The sequence below is a fragment of the Triturus cristatus genome, chromosome 3_2 (genome assembly GCF_964204655.1).
Source record: "Triturus cristatus chromosome 3_2, aTriCri1.1, whole genome shotgun sequence".
Taxonomy (NCBI): Eukaryota; Metazoa; Chordata; class Amphibia; order Caudata; family Salamandridae; genus Triturus; species Triturus cristatus.
In genome coordinates, this window is record NC_140584.1 from 1,206,343,225 (window position 1) to 1,206,364,043 (window position 20,819).

The window sequence follows — 20,819 nt, forward strand, 5'->3', positions numbered from 1 at the left end:
AGTCTTTAAAGGGACTGACACCGAACCCACGCCTCTGTGAGTTGGCTGATTAGCATTCATAAACTATGCCCAGTTGAATGTAGCCTCCACCCTACTCCCAACATGTGCACTCATTGGAACATGTTACCGCTCAAGCATGGTTCTACCTATCTACCTATTCTGGTTCCACTCTTTCTATGCCGGTACCTTCTTGACGTATCTTGATGGTGTTCGTGGTCCGTATCTTCTCCCCGTTCTTGAACCACTCTCCCGGCACGTCTTTGTGGGAGAGTTCACACATGAAGACGGCATTGTCGTTCTCAGAGATTTCCAGATCTTCCAGCCCCTGGACAACCTTCACCTCACGCTCTGAAAAAACAAGAGGAACGGGTGAAGGACATCGAAAGAGGTGACCATGTGGTGAAACAATGAGACACTAAGCACAGAAGTGTATGTACATGTGGTCAGAAACTGGCCTTACATCCTGAGTAACTTAAAGCAAGCAGGTAAAAGACACAGAAGGAGATGTACAGATGGTCAGAAACTGAGCTCACACCCTGATCTGTATACGTGGTCAAAACCTTCACATCACGACTAACACAATCAGGTATACAAGGCAAAGAGGTGGGTGTACATGTTGACAAAAACTGACCTCACATATCAGAGGAAAGCAGGTGTGAGGCACAGAAGGAGAGCTGCACTTGGTCTTAAACAGAGGTGTACACGTGGTTATAAACAGACCTCACACCCGGAACAACAACACAAGACAAGCTGGTCCAAGCACAGAAGGAGAAGCACATGTGGTGAGAACTTCGATGCACTGGTTCCAGGATGAGGCTGAAGATCACCAACTTTAACAAGTTGTCACAGTTCTAACCGAGAACCCTCTGGCAAAGACAGGAAGTGACGGACAAAGAGATTGAGAGTGAAAGACTCAAAACAGCTCAGTATCTCCAGAACCATGTGCCAGGTCATCATTCACTCCCATCTATAGCTAAGCCAAGATGGAGACCAGTCTCACTAGTTTTAGGAGTCATGACTGACTCTAAGCTGAATCTGGGACAAAGAGATGGGTCATTACAGGTACATAATTCTATCACAGCACACAACAGGATTACTAGAGGGAGGGCAAGTCCACACCCCTTGTGGCTAAACTCAGAAGTGGGAATATCATTCTCTCACACCCACGAAGGTGCATGAGATATCTCCACTTTAAAAATCAATGCAATGACTACATGTCCCACTCTCACACCACCGGATACTTATGCGTTTCGTCATTTTTAAAATATAGATGCGATCTGCCTCAGGGTAAGACTCATAGCAGACTCACACCTTTGATGGAACTATAAAGTTATTTACATGTCAGATTCTCACTTTTTATACATGTTAAATATTATAAATGAACTAAATTAAGTTAAAAAATAGACTATAAAAGAAATGTAAAATTCAACAAACAGATAAAGTTCCAACCCAAGCTCTAGCAGATGAAATAGCAATTCAGACACTGTGCTCCTTCAATTCTAGGTTTCTCGGCTGAGGCTTCCCATTAGAGAACCACTATATCACATTTATCACAAAGCTGAAGGTGTTTCTCTGAAATGGACATCAGTAAATTGAGATCCGGTCACAGATAAACCAGTCAGACCTCTGACTGACGAACACATCTGCACATGGTAATATTTCTGTTCATCTCTCACTGCTTTCGGACCCTCAAGGGGACATTTGGTGACCGGTTACAACATATAAAATGCCTTTGCCTTGAGCTGTTGTCCTTTCCCTCTTTATTACTCATTACAAACAGAAATCAACCTTTTCAACCTCCAGTTGCAGCAGATCCAAGAACCCTTATACACTGGACCTGAGCTTTGGAAGAAACACCCCAACCACCGTCAACTCCAAGAACCTTCATACACTACACCTGGTCTCTGGAGGAACCACTCCAACCACTGTCAACTCCAAGAACCTTCCTACACTACACCTGGTCTCTGGAGGAACCACTCCAACCACTGTCAACTCCAAGAACCTTCATACACTACACCTGGTCTCTGGGGAAACACTACAACCACTGTCAACTCCAAGAACCTTCATACACTACACCTGGTCTCTGGAGGAACCACTCCAACCACTGTCAACTCCAAGAACCTTCATACACTACACCTGGTCTCTGGAGGAACCACTCCAACCACTGTCAACTCCAAGTACCTTCATACACTACACCTGGTCTCTGGAGGAACCACTCCAACCACTGTCAACTCCAAGAACCATCATATACTACACCTGGACTCTGGAGGAACCACTCCAACCACTGTCAACTCCAAGAACCTTCAGACACTGAACCTGGTCTCTGCAGGAAACACTCCAACTATCGCCAACTCCACGAACCTTCAGACACTGGAACTGGTCTCTGGAGGAACCGCTCCAACCACTGTCAACACCAAGCACCTTCATACACTGGACTTCCTCTCTGGAGGAAACACTACAACAACTGTCAACTTCAAGAACCTTCATACACTGGACCAGGTCTCTGGAGGAAACACCCCAACCACCGTCAACTTCAGGAACCTTCAGACACTGGACCTGGTCTCTGGAGGAAACACTACAATCACCGCCAACTCCAAGAACCTTCAGACACTGGACCTCGTCTCTGGAGGAAACACTACAACAACTGTCAACTCACAGAACCTTCAGACCCTGAACCTGGTCTCTGCAGTAAACACTCTAACCACTGCCAACTCTGAGATACCACCAGTGCCACAGCGCACCCCCTGAGAGGGCAAACTGCAGACTTGGATATCATCCTTCAGAAGCAGAACTGGCCACCGTCCTCACCAAAGCACATCGAGGTAAGAGAAAGAAGGGCAGATTCAACAACAACTTGAAATTATACCGTGAAAGTGATTCCTCAAGGACATAGGTACCACCTGCTTCTAATGATGAACAGTACTCCCTAAGAATGCCTCAAAGCTTTCTGATCTGCCAAAAAAGACTTGTTCACCTCCAAATGAAAGAAATTGACCTTGAAGGCTTTTCCGAATCGCCTTCCATGATGTTAATTATCTCTAACAGGATCTAACAGCTGATTATCCTCATCAGTGCTTCAGTGACACTCACGTCCTGACCCTCCCCACCCACCGCAGTCCCATTGCTGGCCCCTTCCCACAAACAGACCTGCTGATCACATAGCTGCCTCCTTCTGCAAGATTTGCTTCAATGGTCCCAGCCTCATCGATCCATCACACCATTGTTTCCACCCAGGGAACAGTACTCTAAGCGCCCGCTTGAAAACTTGTGACAACACCACTGAAGCAGTTGGAAAAGCCAGACAAACAAACTTGTGCTCCCAGATATCAGGGAGACCTTCAACCCCATACACCGGGATCCTTATTTGCTGCCTCTGAGAGGTAGCGTGAGGTAGGGGCCCCTTCCATCCATCATTACTTGTCTTTCTCGTGTGCTGAACATGTGAACCTTTCCGTCCAATCACTGCCAGGTTTCTGAGGTCTCCCACTGGGATTATCCTTCGCGCGATAGCTTTACAGCATCCATCTCAGATGACTTACGAAGTTCACCAGTGACCAGACCCTTCCCGGTCACCTCTAGAAATTCTAATTTCCACGATTGTTAGACCTCTCACCATTTGCGTAGGTCTCCCTTCCATTTTTTCTGCTGTTGCCTCATGTGTTTTTGCTGGTTTAGATGCTTTGCCACTGCTATTAAGTGCCACAGTGCAAGTGCTCCCTATTGTAAATTGATGTAAGGAATTAGTGACCCAATGATTGGCTTATTTGGTTTACTTGTCAGACCCTAGTACAGTGCACCATGTGTGACCAGGGCCTGTAAATCAAATGCTGCAGGTGGGCTTGCAGCACTGATTGTGCCACCCACAGAAGCAGTTTGTAAACTGTGGCTCAGGCCTGCCATTGCAGAGCCTGTGTGCAGTCTGGGACTGCCATGTCGACTTGTCGACTTGGCAAGTGCACACACTTGTCAGTCTCTAAACCTTCCCTTTTCTACATGTTAGTCCCCCCTAAGGTAGGCCCAAGGTATCCCTGTGGGCAGGGTGCATTGTATGTGAAAGGTAGGACATGCCCTAATAGTGAAATACTGCCAATTTCGTTTTTCACTATTGCAAGGCTATCTGTTCCAATAGGCCAGAATGGGGAGTTAGTTTATTGTATTGCTGTGGCTCCAGAAGTCTGATGAGTTAGGGCTGGGCCGAATAGACCTGGGTTGCATCTTCATCTGAATAGGGCTGTGCCTGCCTTCCACAATGACGGCTCCGCCCCCCCAGTGGTGTGTCTGAAGTCAGGGCTCACACTGACAAAGGAGGTTGTTGTGCCCCACAGAACTGGTTTTGGCTGGGTACAGACACTCTCTGCCTTGAGAGAACAAAGAAGTTTATAAAACGATGGGCCCAGATCTCCGACTTTTAGATCACTGGTAGGAAATCAAGAGGAAACCTTTGCCAAGGAGAAGAGCCGGATAAGCTAAGGAGGAATACTGCTCCAGTGCCTGTTTGCTGCCTGGGATTGGCCGGCAGTGGCTGCTTGCTGCCAAGGAAAGGAGAAGAAGGACTTTGCTGTTTTACTTTGTCACCTGCTTGAAGAAAAGATCTCCAAGGGCTTGAAACTGAGCTTGCCTCCTGTTTTGTAGTCTCAGGGACACAAAGACTTCACCACCAGCTCCCCTGAATTTCCTTGCTGGGAATTCCAACCTGCAAAGAGGTGCCTGCTGCTGTTTGGGACCTCTGGAGACTGGGAGCTGGGAAATCGACGCAACACCTAAGAAGCGTGTTGCATCCACACTGGTTTTCCGATGCATTGTCGCCGCACCGATCCCGATGAAAGCCTGCTGTGCCGCTGCACAAAGACATGCATCGTACCGGATCGATGCATCGCATCGAGGCGCCAAGACTGTCGCATCGTTGGGGTCCGCAGTAAGAAACAGACGTATCAACTCCCCACGCAGTAAGGAATCAACGCATCACCTCCTCTGCGCTGCAGTAAGGAACAGACGCATCACCTCCCCTGCGTGTAAGGAGCCGACGCATCACCTTCCCTGTGGCCGTTTTGTTTGCTTTGTGTGACGCATCTAAGGTACTTTTGAGAAAAGTGTTGCATTTACAACTTGCATTGAACTGAACTATTTCTACCATTTGAAAGCCTTATTTTTATTACTGTATTGTGGATTTTTGTTGTTTGGTCTTCTTTTGGTTTGGATACAGATTACTTAGTTTTCTAAACTGGTGTGGTGTCCATTTGTAGTGTTTTCACCGTGTTTCTGTATGTGTTCACAAATGCTTTACACACTGCCTTTGAGATAAGCCTGTCTGTTCGTGCGAAGCTACCAAGGGGCAGGGGTTATTTTAGGAGTGTATCCCCCTTACCGTGACTAGAAGCAAAGGTCCCTATTTGGTCAAAGGTACCTACCTCTGCCAACTAGAGACCCCCATTTCTAACAACAATCAATGAGAAAAATGCATGTCAGAAAACAGAGCCTGGAAAGCCGCAGAATTTCCTGCCAGACGAAATCCTGAATGAGATGGTATTTCCAGGAACCCAAAAGATGTCAAAATGAATAACTGTTCCTTAATACCAAACACCCAACGAACCCTAAACCCCTGATTAGTGGCCTGATCTCTTCTCAATGCTGAGCCCCAGAGAGGATGACATCACTGCGCTGTTTGATTATGTCCCTTTAAGTTTTAGGGATGTTGCAGAACAGAGGGGTCACTGCAGATAGATAAGTGCAAGTTCCTGTCTGAAGAGGTTGAATATTTTGGTCACAGATCAGTGGCGGGGATCAAACCAAAACAATCCTTGCTGGTGGCAATTAAAGAAAGTATCTGCCCCTAAATGTAAGAGCAAATTATCTTCCTTCCTGACCCTATGTGAGTTATATTCATGTTTTGGAGAAGGGTTGTCTTTGTTAACCAACTCCATGAGGTCTTTTTTGAAAAAGAATTCTTAAATTGAGTTGACACATCATATAGAATTATAGACGGGTAACCGTGCATTATGGGGATGTTCTTCACCAAGGGATTCTAAGTGATGTCAAATAGAAAACGAGACAGATGATCAAGTTGTCTATGATGTCCTGAGAGGAGGAGAAAAACATCCCCGTAAATCACTTTTTACCCATCTATAATTTTATGTTTTGTATGGACCGTAAAATCACCCGTCCCTGCCTCCAACTCCTGTGCAGGGGCAGAGGATAATGGGAGAGCCATACATAACATGTCCTCACCTCACTGACACAAATGTGAAAAATAAGGAATATGCTACTTACCAGTATGCATCTGTTCTTGGCATGTAGAGCTGCAGATCTACACACTGTGCATAGATCGCCATCTGGTGTTGGGCCCGGATGTTGCAGTTGTTTTTCACTTGGAAAGTCTTTGGAAGTCACGAGGTATGTGACTCCTCCTTTGGATCATAGTGCACATATACTTCGGCTCCATCCTCAGATTGTTTTTCGCCAGCAGGGAAATGATGGAGCTTTGTAAGAAACAGGAAAGATGCCCATGTGTGCTGTATCTAAATAAGATAAAACTGGAACAGATAAAGGTAGCCGGGGAGGCGGGTGGGCGTGTGTAGATCTGCAGCTCTACATGCCAAGAACAGATGCATATTGGTAAGTAGCATATTCTGTTCGAGCCATATGATCTGCAGATTACACACTGTGCATAGATTGTGTAGCAGTACCCATCCTTAGTGGCGACCACCCGTATCTGTTGCAGTTGTTTGAAACAGTGTTTCGAGGACAGCCTGGCCCACACTAGCTTGATGCTTAGTTTGCACATCTATACAATAGTGTTTTGTGAATGCGTGCGGTGTAGACCATGTAGCTGCTCTGCAGATATCATCTAAGGGGATGTTCCCTAAAAAAGCCATTGAAGCCCCTATTTTGCGTGTAGAGTGGGCTTTAGGGGGAACAGATAGCGTTTGTTTTGCTTTGTGGTAGCAAATCTGAATGCATTTAACAATCCACCTAGCTATCCAAGATTTGGAGATGGGATTGCCTTTGTGTGGTGGTGAGAAAGACACGAATAATTGTTGGTCTTGCAAAAAGGTTGTGTTCTCTCGATGTAGTAGAGTAAAGCTCTTTTGACGTCTAGGGTGTGCAGAGCTCTTTCTGCAATGGTTTGTGGCGGCGAGAAGAATACAGGCAGTTCCACAGATTGATTGAGGTGAAAGGGAGAAATGACTTTAGGAAGGAATTTTGGATTAGTGCGGAGAACAACCTTATTATGATGCATTTGCAGAAAATGTTCTTGAATGGTGAGTGTTTTGTATCTCACTGGCCCTTCTGAGGGAAGTAATGGCTGCAAGGAAAGCTGTTTTCCATGTTAAAAATTGAAGCTCGCATTTATGTAGAGGTTCGAATGGAGGCCCCATTAGTCTTGTGAGAACGATGTTTAGGTTCCGCACTGGTGAGGGTGGCACTCTAGGGGGAATTATCCTTTTGAGGCCTTCCATGAAAGTTTTTATGGCAGGTACTCTAAAGAGGGATAGATGCTGTCTATTTTGTAGCTACGCTGCTATGGCAGCAGGGTGTAGTCTAATAGACGTGTAGGCTAGGTTGCATCTTTGTAGGTGTAGTAAGTAGCCTATGATGTGTTGGATAGACACATCCAAGGGATTGATATTATTGTTGTGACAATAAATCACAAATCGTTTCCACTTGGCTGCGTAGCAAGCTCTAGTGGTAGGACGTCTTGCGTCTTTAATGACGTTCATACAGTGAGGGGGAAGATTAAGGTAGCCAAATTCTAGGATTTCAGGAGCCAGATCGCAAGGTTGAGCTGAGCTGGGTCTGGGTGTCTGATCTCTACATGGTTCTGGTTTAAGAGGCGTGGAGAGAGGTGTAACTTTTGGTGCGGAACTACGGAGAGTTCCAGCAATGTGGTGTACCACGGTTGTCTGGCCCAAGTTGGAGCAACTAGGATGAGAGTTAGGGAGTGTTGCTGTAGTTTGCGCACCACTAATGGAATGAATGGGAGAGGCGGAAAAGCGTACGCAAATTTGTCTGACCAGTTCATCCATATCGCATTGCCTTTGGACAATGGGTGTGGATATCTGGCGGCGAAGCTTTGGCATTTGGCGTTTTCGTGGGTGGCGAAGAGGTCTATTTGTGGTTGTCCCCACGTTTGAAAGAATGGTTGAAGAACTTGTGGATGAAGTTCCCACTCGTGGATTTGTTGAGATTACGGCTCAGCAGATCTGCAATGGTGTTTTGGACTCCTGGGACATGTTGTGCTAGGAGAAAAATGTTTTGAGGTATGGCCCACCTCCATATGGTCTGTGCTAGCTGAGAGACCTGCAGAGAGTGTGTGCCGCCCTGTTTTTAGATGTAGTACATTGCTGTCATGTTGTCTGTGCGGACTAAGACAGCCTTGCCTGAGACGTGTGTTTGAAAGGCTTTCAGGGCTAGAAATATGGCCAGTAACTCCAGATGGTTGATGTGGAGTAACTTTTGTTAAGGTGTCCACCTGCCCTGCATGGTGTCATGTAGTAGGTGAGCTCCCCAGCCGGAGAGCGATGCGTCCGCTGTTAGAACTATTTGAGGAACCGGCTCTAGGAACGGTCGCCCTTTGGAAAGGTTTTTGGTGGTCCACCACTGCAGAGAGCGATGGGCACGACCGTCTACCAACACCAGATCTGTTAGCTGACCTTGAGCCTGGTTCCATTGGCGTGCTAGGCACTCTTGGAGAGGACGCATCGGGAGTCTTGCATGAGGTACTATGAATATGCAAGAGATCATCATCCCTATAAGTTGCATAAACACTCAGGCTGGAAGTGAGTGTTGAGGTTGAAATTTAGCGAGAAGAGCTTGTATGCTTGCTATCCGGGCTGTATTGTTGTACATGGGAGGGATGCAGATAGGACTTGGCGTAGTTTACTGTGAAGCCCAGGTCGTGAAGTAGTTGGATCGTGGCGTCAGTGTGTTGTACACACTGGTTGTATGAGCTCGCTTTTATAAGCCAGTCGTCTAGATATGAGAAGACGTGGATGTGTTGTCTTCTCAGGTGTGCTGCCACTATTGCTAGGCACTTGGTAAACACTCTTGGGTCTGTGGTGACTCCAAAGGGGAGTACTTTGAATTGGTACTGCTGACCGTCCACTACGAACCTGAGAAACTTCCTGTGAGCGGTGTGAACGGGAATGTGGAAATAGGCGTCCTTGAGTTCTATGGTGGCTAGGAAGTCGTTTTGGGAGAGCAGAGGAAGCACCTGCTGGAGTGTGACCATGTGAAAATGGTCTGAGTGTATGTATTGGTTTAGGGGTCTGAGGTCCAGAATGGGCCTGAGAGAGCCGTCCTTTTTTGGAATGAGAAAATATAGGGAGTAAACTCCCTTGTTTTGTTGGTGGGCAGGAACTAGTTCTGTTGCATCTTTTTGTAGGAGGGAGATTACCTCCTGCTTTAGAAGTGACAAATGTTCTTGTGACATTGGGCGCTGTTTGGGTGGAATGGTTGGGGGGTAGATGTTAGCTCTAGACAGTAGCATGATTGGATTATTTGTTGTACCCATCTGTCTGAGGTGATGGTAGCCCAGACAGGAAGGATATTGTGGAGTCTGCCCCCGACTGGAGTGGAATAGTCTGGGGGAAGTGGAGGGAAGTCACTGGGTGGGGGTGGAGGCAGAGCGGGAGGTGTTAGTTTTGCCTCTGCCTTTGTTGTTGTTACCCCTGTAACTGCCTCTTTGGTAACCCCTAGTGAAGGTGGATTGGGTAGGGGTTTTGTAGGAAGTGGAGGCGCTGTCAGAGTAGTAGCCTCTGGTGTTGCTTCTAAAGGAGGAACGGCGAAAGGAGCGTCTGGGAGCTTGCGACTGCAAGTCTCCCATAGATTTTGCCGTGTCTGTGTCCTTCTTCATTTTTTCGAGGGCTATATCAACATTAGGACCAAACAGATGTTTCTCATCAAAGGGGTGGTTGAGGATGGAACTTTGAACCTCAGGTTTGAAACCTGAGATACGTAGCCAAGCATGCCTACGCAGAAGGGTGCTGGTATTATTTGCCCTGGAGGCGGTGACAGCAGCATCGAGGGCACAACGAATGGAAGTGTTTGTAATGTTTTTTCCCTCTTGAATCAATTCGTTGGCCTTATGTTTATATTTATCAGGGAGATGTTGCATGATTGTCTCCAGCTCATCATAATGTGCCCTGTCATATCTGGCTAGGAGCGCTTGGATGTTAGCGATACGCCAGATGTTGGCTGCCTGAGACGCCGTCCGTTTGCCAGAGGCGTCTCGGAGTTTAGACTCCTTATCTGGCGGTGGTGCCTCACCTGATGCCTGGGTATTGGCACGTTTCCTCACATTGGAGACTACCAGGGAGTCTAGTGGTGCGGGGCCTTTAATGTAGGGTGGGTCTGTTGGGGAGGCTTTATACTTTTTCTCAATACGTGGGTTAATGACCCTGGCCCTAACTCGGTCTTTAAAAACCTCTGGTGCGTGCTTAATAACTCCCTTAAGCATGGGCAGGATTGAGGTAGACCTGTGTGCAGTGTCAAATGTATCTAAGAGGAAGTCCTCCTCTACGGGGTCTGTGTGGAGATCAACCCCGTGGTAGCGGGCAGCCCTATAGAGTAGTTGGTTAAAGCCCATGGTGTCCTCGGGGGGCGGGAGGGTCTAGAAGGGTAAAGCTCGTCCTGTGGGACAGTAGGAACATCTGAGATATTGTAGTCGTCCCATGGGTCAGGGGAGCCTGTAGGAGTAGGGACCCCTGTTGGTTGGTTGTCCGCCCTGTCCCATGTGTCGTAGATAATGTCATCATCATCATCCTCATCTGGAGATGATGTGGGAGAATGATGAGGTGGGGGAGGAGAAAGAGGAGGAGGAGGAGGTGGAGGAAGTGGAGGAGGAGGTGAAGGAATCCTCAAAGGGGAGGTGGCAAAGTCTCTCCTTTTTGGTGGTGGAGCTTGTGCAGGCTTGTCTGGTGGTCTTTTTCTGGTGCTAAGCGACAAACGACCAGTCTTTGGATCTTTAACGAAGGTTTTTTGGTAAGGATCGGGTCGATACAGTTCGTCTGTAAGGGGCAGATCCTTCAGTGCCGATGGTGTCGGAGTCGTGGGTTTTTTCAGCGTCGATTCGGCACTGATTTTTGGTTTCGAACCGTGAAGTTTAGCAGTGTCTTTTGACTTCCTCGGTTCCGATGTGGCTTTCGGTTTCGAGGTTTGGGAGTCGAGGCTTTTCGGCTTCTTGCTCAGTTCCGAGGGTGTTATCGGTGCCGAGGAGCTGGTGCCAGTCTTCGGCGCCGAGAGCTTCGGCGTCAAGCTCAGCGCGGACGTGGAAAGGGGCGTTTTCTTTTTCGGTGTCGGTGCCGATGCGGTTTTTACGGCACCGAGGGTAGGCTGGCTCGAGCCCGAGCTGCCTGAAGGCTTGATGGGCTTCTTAACCAGGCCCGGAAGCAGGGTATGGTAAGCAGTCTTTTGGTGCATACCTAGGCTCGGAAGCGAAGACGTGACCGAAGCCTTTTTCAATGGCGTGGAGGGGGGTTTAGGGTCGTGGTCGACGTTTGTACTCACGCTCCTCTGTGCCGGAGTAATGTCCTCGACGTCGGAGTCGTCCGCTTCGGAGGCGCTGACAAGGCCTTCTTCTGTGTGGTGTTGGTCCGGAACATCGACGCCTTCTTCGAAGATGTCGTCGGGTATGGAAGTCGACGAGTGAGCCATTGTTCTCCTTGCTCGTTGGTCCCGGATCGTCTTCTTCGATTGGAAGGAGGCGCAAGCTGGACAGTCCCTTGCCTCGTGTTCTGGGGAGAGGCAGAGGTTGCACACCTCATGGAGATCGGTGTGGGGAAACTTCAACCCACATCGAGGACACTTTTTAAATGGAGTCCTTTCCATCAACCAGGTAGGCCCGAAGGCCTTTGTCGACGACCGGAATCGAAGACTTAGATTGTTGAGAGTCGCGTTGAGTGTTGGAGAACGCGATCGAGACAATACCATCGAAGGGGGGAGGATTGCGCGCCGAACAGGAAAATTGGAAAGGTTTCAAACTGAAGCGCGAAGAACACATCCGAGCCCGATGGCGGAAAAAAACAATCTGAGGATGAAGCTGAAGCCCATGCGCAACATAATCCAAAGGAGGAGTCACATACCTCGTGACTTCCAAAGACTTTCCAAGAGAAAAACAACTGCAACATCCGGGCCCAACACCAGATGGCGATCTATGCACATTGTGTAATCTGCAGCTCATATGCCTCGAACATATTTTACCTGCTATCCATAACCAAAACCACTATTTTCCCTGCCTGCCTTATTTGGGTCAAAGAAAATAAAATGTTAACCCAGTTTCAGGCTGAATTTCACCCGAAAATTAGCACAATCGATCTGGTTTTTTGATTTCAATTAATAAGGTGAAAAGAAGTAGGCATAAAAAGGGGCAGCCTTTATGTCGCTTTTGTTGATCACCAGGTGGTATTTCACATAGTCTCTTTGGATAAGTTATAGCGTACACTAGGTGACCTTGGGCTTTCCCATCCTCTTCCTGATTTATTTGCCAGTCTTGACCACAATCATTTTGCTCAAGTCAGATGGGGTACAAATGTGGAAAACAATGATCTCTTTAAGGTTGCAAAAGGAGTCAGGTAAGGATGCATCCTTGCCCCAACATTGTTCCTACTGTTCATAAATGCTGCATCGATTACCTCTTCGGTTGTGGTAACTCTTTAGAGAACCAATAATGTTGGAGGGGAGGAGCTTGAGAAAGTGCTAGATTTTAATTATCTTGTCAATCGCCTCTCTAGTGAAAATATCTGTGGTCCCCAGATTACTAAACGTACTCTTATACTAAAGCACAGAGCAGCAGCAGTTTTAAAATTTGCGAACAAGTGCTCGTTCCATCCAATTCCCCCCCCCCCCTTTTTGAGGTGTGGAGGGCCAAAGCTCTAGTCGCCACAACATATGGAGTCAAACTCTGGGGACATGTTAATTTAAAAGCCCGGAGGTGGTTGAGAATACATTTTGAAGAGCAGCCCTTGAATTGCCCCAAAGCACGCCACTGATTTTAAAACATAACTTAGGCTTTCGGTCTATTGCACCCCTAGCGCATCTGAAACCTATTCTGTTTTGGCTACGGATTTGGCCTACGCCCCAGCTTGCAGAATATAGGGCTGGATTAAGAGATGTTCTCCACATATCACAGAGAGGTGTTCTGTTACCCTGGTTGGACAATATAAAGCAGTCCCTATACTTAGAGAATCTACATGAGTATTGGGTGTTCCCTGAAACTATCCAATCTTCCGCAAATATGAGAGCGAATGTCATCTTTTGGAAGCTTGAAAGGGTTAAATTCTCTAACAAGCAGGTTTGGGCAAAATGACTGATTGTTTCATAGGATTCAAGCCCAGCTCTTATTATGAAAACTATATGAATATTTTCGACCCTCCATTCACAAAAGCTCTTTATATAAGCTTCAGGTTAGGTTCATTACCGCTTGCTTCCTTTACCGCTAAATGGAATAGTCAACAAGATGGAAACAAAATGTGTCCAGTCTGCAGAAGTGCCGAAGAAACTGATGATCACCTCCTCTTTTTCTGCCCAATGTTATAAGCAGCGTAGGCGTTGGATTGCTCCTTTGCACAGCCTTTTAGGTGTCGTCCAGTACAGGGTAGCGATAAGGATATGCAGAGCAGACACGTCCCCGGTCATCGTTTTCTCTCTTGCTAAATTGTGGGAGAGCATATGGCCAACTTGACAAACAATTTGCTTTTTTACCTTTTCTTCGCTCTCTGACTAATTCATATCCCCTCTGTCTTATGTATCATTGTTTTACTGATTTTTTATCTTGTTTCTAAGCACTTGCATTTTATTAAACTAGGTTGTTTGTGCAACAGGGAAGGATACGTAGCCCTAGTTGTATTCCTGTATCCATACCATCCTGCGCCATGCAAATGTAGTACGCACACGCTTAGCAATGTATTTCATAGGGGTACCCACTTTTTAAAGTATCTTATTCTGGTCTGAAGTTTTTCAAACACCCTTACTACAGCATGACATATATAGAACTGTACTTTTAGGCATGACGGACCATAGTAGTAGGTAAATCAATAAAGGTTAATGGTCCTCTGTGATTTAAAATAATAATAAGTCTTGAGGTCAAATCTCACAACTGCTCCTCAAAGGAGATGGGGAAACAAACAGGCTGATCAATATTGATCAATACCCAGCCCAACACAATAGACAGAATCCATGGCTGCAGCAGAGGTCGACACGTTTCCACCAGGCAAATGTTTAAGGCTCTGCAAAGCCAGTACGAGACACTAAATACAGCATCTTCTGAAATCATCTGCACTCATGTGCAACATCACTTTTCTGTTTTTGTTTACTTCACTTAAGAGTCGGTGATCATTAAGGCAGCTCCAAAGCTGCTTCCATTTTATATGTGAGGTTTGATATGTGTGCTAATAAGGGGGACAAATATGGCTTTAGGTGATTTTCCTAATTTTTCTACTGGCCAGGACATTAAAATAGCAGTCATGCCGGTGAATAGCCAATGAGGAGGCAACCATACTTTCAGAAGATGAACTCCAGTTGACTGGCTCTGGGGAGAGCTACAGACATCAGTGGAAACAGTGGCCAGATGGAAGCAACTAAGAGCACACAGCACCCCAACGACTGGTGGGACTCAAGCCAACGGTTATGCCCTGTCCGGCAGTCCTGTGTCTGCTTCACATTGTGGCGCCATTGACCTGTCGTGAAATGTGCATGTAGAAGGCTGAGTTGGGGATTCCTCCAGAAACTGTGAAAGAGGTTCCTAAGAGGATGGATGAGCTCATGTCCCCTTTGCTCCTTGTGGAGTGCATTGGAGGTACTTGTTGTCCACTTGTGTCTTCCTGCATTAAGCATACTTGCTGTTCAATCAACCATGTAGACAATCCCTACTTAACAACAATACACATGGTAAGGCACCACTAACAAGCCCCAGAGTTACCCCAGAAGCAGAAGCAGTAGCAGTGGCAGAGAGCCCACTCCCTCAGCATCCCACCCACCATGATGGTAACAAAGCTAAAGAGGGAACAGCAGGCAGAGGAAGAGGAAGAGGAAGAGGAAGAAGCGTCCTTACCAGTGATGAGACGAGCAATGAGATCATGGCAGAAAGAGAACGCAGGACAGGGTCTCACACAGATTCAAAAGAAAGATACTCAGTACACTGCAGATCAGCATTCACGCCTCAGCGCCGGTGGCCCCAACCAGACCAGCCAGACACACTGCTGGTCATCTCCCTCTCGTTCCAAGCATCATGCACTGAGGGAGAACTAATAGCATGTGATGATGCAAAACACACCGTTTAATCACCCTAGTCTCTGTTCACCAGGTTCCCCACTCGTACCAGACCATCATGGTCAGAGGCAGCCCAGAAATACTATGGCTTTTTTTTAGACACTCTGGTACTTGGACTTCCCTACTGAGAGCAAGTGGAAGGTCTACATTATACCCCCACCTGTGATGTATCGTGATCACATGCATGGTTGAGACCTTACCAAAAACCTGGAGTCTTGCAGATGCCTTGCACTCTCCAGCGTCGCATGTGTAGGTCCCAGCATCTTCCAAGCAGCACTGGTTGAACTGCAGAAACCGCCGACGTCCCATGGAGTAGATGCGGCAGTTTGGGCTCGGCTTGAGCTCCTTCCCGTTCTAAGGTAAGGAAGAACCTATACATTAGAGACCCAAATCGCAACACTAGGTCTGTACTTTGTAGGCCTTGCTTTTCGTTAACACCATGTTACTGGCTCTTTCCCAGAGCTTAATTTCTATGGGCCTTTCTGTTGCCAAGTCTCTCCACTGTGTCGTTAGCGCCAGGATGACCGCAGGGTTGCAGTGCGCTTTATAAATGAAAATACATACATACATACATACATGTTGTCCATACACTCCAACAGGATTGCAACCTTCCCCATCAGAACAACCAACACACCACAGTAACCTCCTCGAGACTGACTAAAACTGGCCATTTCACTTCATCAACATGTCAAAAACACTAACCATCACCATCCATTATACCTCACATAACATGGGCAGCACCTTACACGTCAACCATTACACATCGTTATCCTTGGTCAATTCTTCTGGCACCAACTGTTACCGTTTTATATGCACCAGCCTAAACCCTGCATAAAAGGCATTGTCCCAGGCATCCACCAGCATCTCATCGCCAATAACTCAAATACCAAGCAGCAACATCCATTACACCCATGTTGTTACCCCTCATACACCACTGTAGAAACCTCTATCATTTTTTCAATGTAGCATCTCATATACCACAGTAAACACTGTAAACATTCAACTAGCGCCATCCACTAACATTATCTCCCAAGAGCAACACCTTGGACATCAACTAGCATTGAGTAAACATAGTATATTATACTTATCTCACCGACATCGACCCCTTGGACACCAACTAGTACTGTGTAGTCATAGAATATTATACTAACCTCCCGAGATCACCACCTTGGACACCAACTAGCATTGTCTAAACATAGTATATCATACTTATCTCCCAATATCGACACATTGGACACAAATTAGCATTGGCTAATCGTAGGATATTATACTTATCCCTCAAGATCACCACCTCAGACAACAACTATCATTGCATAATCAAAGTATCAATCAATCAATCAATCAGGGGTTTGTAGAGCGTTGATACTCACCCGTAAGGGTCTCAAGTTGCGTAGGAGGTGGGCTGCTGATCCATCTGGGTGTGGCGGTTCAGTCAAAGAGCCAGGTCTTGAGGTCCCTCCGGAACTGTGTCAGTGCTGTGGATTGCCTGAGGTAGAGGGGCAGGGTGTTCCAGGTCTTGATGCGAGGTAAGTGAAGGATCTTCCTCCGGTTCTGGTCTTGTGGATCCGTGGAACTGAGGCCAGGGCGAGTTGGGCAGAGCCAAGTTGTCTGGCGGGTGTGTGGAGGCACGGCGGTGGTTCAAATATTCTTGTCCAGCATCATAAAGAGCTTTGTAGGCATGTGTGAGGAGCTTGAAAGTGATTCTCTTGTTGATAGGGAGCCAGTGGAATTGCCGGAGGTGTTGTGTCATGTGGCTGCAGTGGGGGGTGTCGACGACCAGTCTGGCTGCGGAGTTTTAGATGTTCTGTAGTTTCCTGAGTTGTTTCTGGGTGATGCCAGCGTAGAGTGCGTTGCGGTAGTCCAGTCGACTGGTGAGGAGTGTGTGGGTGACCAGTTGCTGGATTCTGTGAGGTGCCATCTGAAAGTCTTTCGAAGCAGGCAGAGTGTGTGGAAACAGGTTGAGGATACTGTGTTGATTTGGCGATTCATTGAGAGCAAGGAGTCTAGTAGGTTGCGTGCGTGGTTCGTATGTGTTGGAGGGGTTCCTAGTGCAGCAGGCCACCAGGAGTCGTCCCAGGCTGAGGGAGTGGGTCCTAGGGTGAGTACTTCGTTTTGTCCGAGATGAGTTTGAGGCATCTGTCTTGCATCCAGATAGTGACTGTCTTCATTCCATTGTGAAAGTTGATTCTGGCGGTTGTGGGTTCGTTGGTGAGGGAGATGATCAGCTGGGTATCGTCAGCATAGGAGACTATGTTGAGTTTGTGACTTCTGACGATTGCTGCAAGGGTAGCCATGTAGATGTTGAAGAGGGTGGGGCTCAGGAAGGAGCCCTGGGGCACTTTGTAGCTGATCTTGGTAGGGTCTGAGAGGAACAGGGGTAGTCTGACTCGCTGTGTTCGACCAATCAGGAATGAGTGGATCCAGTCCAGTGCCTTGCCATGGATGCAGGCATCGTGGAGTCTCCTGATTAGGGTGCGGTGGGAGACGGTGTCGAGGGCGTCTGAGAAATCCAGTAGGATGAGGGCCTCTGTTTCGTCCGGGTCGAAGAGGGGCAGCGAGGAGTGCGGTCTCGGTGATGTGGTTGCATCAGAAGGCCGATTGGGAGATTCCAGAACATGGTTCTCTTTGATGAATTTGGAGAGTTGGGCGTTGATTGCCTTCTCAATGACTTTGGCTGGGCAGGGGAGGAAGGAGATGGGCCTGAAGTTCTTGAGGTCTGCATAATCATAGTATATTATACTTATCTTGCAAGATCTACACCTTGGACACCAACTGGCATTGCCTAATCATCGTATATTTTACTTACTCCCAAGATCAACACCTTGGACACCAACTAGCAATGTGTGATCGTAGTATATCATACTTATCTCCCAAATATCAACACCTTGGACACCAACTAGCAATGTGTGATCATAGTATATTATACTTATCTCCTGAAATCAACACCTAGGACACAAACTAGGAATGTGTGATCGTAATATATCTAACTTATCTCCCAAGATCACCACCTTGGACTATTGTGTAGTCATAGTATATCATACTTATCTCCCAAGATCAACACCTTGGACACCAACTAGCAATGTGTGATTGTAGTATATCATACTTATCTCCCAAGATCAACACCTTGGACACCAGCTAGCAATGTGTGATCGTAGTATATCATACTTATCTCCCAAATATCAACACCTTGGACACCAGCTAGCAATGTGTGATCGTAGTATATCATACTTATCTCCTGAGATCAACACCTAGGACACCAACTAGGAATGTGTGATCGTAATATATCTTACTTATCTCCCAAATATCAACACCTTGGACACCAGCTAGCAATGTGTGATCGTAGTATATTATACTTATCTCCTGGGATCAACACCTTGGACACCAACTAGCAATGTGTGATCGTAGTATAGAATACTTATCTCCTGAGATCAAGACCTAGGACACCAACTAGGAATGTGTGATCGTAATATATCTTACTTATCTCCCAAGATCACCACCTTGGACTATTGTGTAGTCATAGTATATCATACTTATCTCCCAAGATCAACACCTTGGACACCAACTAGCAATGTGTGATCATAGTATATTATATTTCTCTCCCGAAATCAACACCTTGGACACCAACTAGCAATGTGTGATTGTAGTATATTATACTTCTCTCCCGAGTTTAACACCTTGCACAGCAACTAGCAATGTGTGATCGTAGTATATTATACTTATCTCCTGAGATCAACACCTTGGACACCAACTAGCCATGTGTGATCGTAGTATATTATACTTATCTCCCGAGATCAACATGCTAGACCCCAATTATCATTCAGTAATCTTATATTATACTTACAACCCGAGATCAACACCTCGGATAGCAACAAGCATTGCGTAGTTATAGTTTATTATACCTAACTCCTGAGATGAGCACCTTGGAAGCCAACTAGTATTACGCATTCCTATTCGTAGTATATTATACCCCAATGTTGACAACTGAGATATAAACCATCACCATGAATTGGACTTTATATCAGAGAATGTCTTTTTTATTTTATAACACGCCACACAAAAAAACAACACTAATGATTACATATAGTCAATTCGTTGACCATGAATTGGTCACTCATTCTTTACTCTTGTGAGAAAATAAGCATTTGTGCAGTATCCCCTTCTTTTTTCTTTGCTAAGTATGTATGCAGTATTAATTCTGCACACTGAGAAATTAGTACCTCCTTTCTAATTGTATTGCTTTTAAAATGTGAAGAGAAATTGTCAGACTCGTATGAGTGCGTGTAATTGCATGTGAATGCATTGTATGATTAGTTTCTCAGCTGCAGGCGCACAGCCTGACCGTTCTTTGCAAGAGCGACCTATAGAAGAACCAGGCCTGATGACACCCAGATGGGACAGCAGCCTAAAGCTGGAGGGGGAGGTGAGGTCAGCAGCCCCTCCCTGGTAGGTACCCAGGTGAGACAGCTAAATAAAGCTGGCCCCACAGCTACAGGATAAGGAGGGTGAGACCAGAATTGCTTCTCCATGTGTGTGAACCAACGTCATCAGAACTTTCCTTCACCGAGGGGAAACAGCGGCCCTGATTCTCTTTGACCTCTCAGCGGCATTCGATACCGTATCCCAACGGACCCTCATAAAGAGACTCCACCATGCCCGGGTCCAGTGAGACAGCTAAAGAAAGCTGGCCCCACTCCTACAGTGAAGCGTCACGGACAAGGAGGGTGAGACCAGCATTGCTTCTTCATGGGTGTGAACCGACGTCATCAGAACTCTCCTCGACTGCGGGGAAACTGCGGCCCTGATCCTCCTTGACCTCTCAGCGGCATTCGATACCGTATGCTAACAGACCCTCATAAAGAGACTCCACCATGCCCGGGTCCAGTGAGACAGCTAAAGAAAGCTGGCCCCACTCCTACAGTGAAGCGTCAAAGGAGAAGGAGGGTGAGACCAGCATTGCTTCTCCAGGGCGTGAATGGATGCAGATGCCATACGCAAGGGATCTTTATATTTTACCATCACTACTTGTGGTGTTCTACCTTTACCTGTAGACGAGAACCCTATAGTAAACTAGGGATTGGCTGGGGGAGGAGGAACAGAGAAAGGAGATCATCCCAGCTCTAGTAGGATGGCTTTAGCTCCTTTCAAACTTAAACAGACAGCGCCACCATATGGTAGACTGTCACTAGTGCTGGTGCTGAGAATTAAGTGTGGGTGCCGAGCGCCGAACATTACCGGCTCAAAATAAGGACTGTGCAAGATGCTCTCTCTCCCTGCACAAAAGCTATCCTGACTGCAACGCAGGCACCCTTGCACCATGGCACAAGGGTGCCTCTGTTGGTGCTAGATAGAACTCAGAGCGTCAGCGCAGGGACAGAGCAGGAATGCGTTCTATCTTGGTAGATATGTGGGACTGCTGCTCTCTCCCTGTCACGCAGAGCAGCAAGTTGTCCAGCTGCGTTGTTCAGCTGCGTTGTCCAGCTGCGTTGCATGACTTTTGGATAAATCTGCCCCGTGGTCTTTCCTGACTCAGGGCCAGTTGACCCTGAGCACCTGAT

General features: G+C 46.9%; 1 protein-coding gene across 9 annotated transcripts in view; it reads right to left on the reverse strand.

Annotated features, from left to right (window-relative positions):
* Positions 1 to 20,819, reverse strand: part of OBSL1 (obscurin like cytoskeletal adaptor 1) — a 685,475-nt gene that overhangs the window by 26,539 nt on the left and 638,117 nt on the right. For all 9 annotated transcript variants that reach the window (XM_085650183.1, XM_085650179.1, XM_085650182.1 and 6 more), the window contains 2 exons: positions 15,465 to 15,618; positions 187 to 348 (listed from right to left, as the gene is read on the reverse strand). In XM_085650183.1, the coding sequence (XP_085506309.1) occupies positions 187 to 348; positions 15,465 to 15,618 (316 nt within the window). The remainder of the gene's footprint in view (positions 1 to 186; positions 349 to 15,464; positions 15,619 to 20,819) is intronic.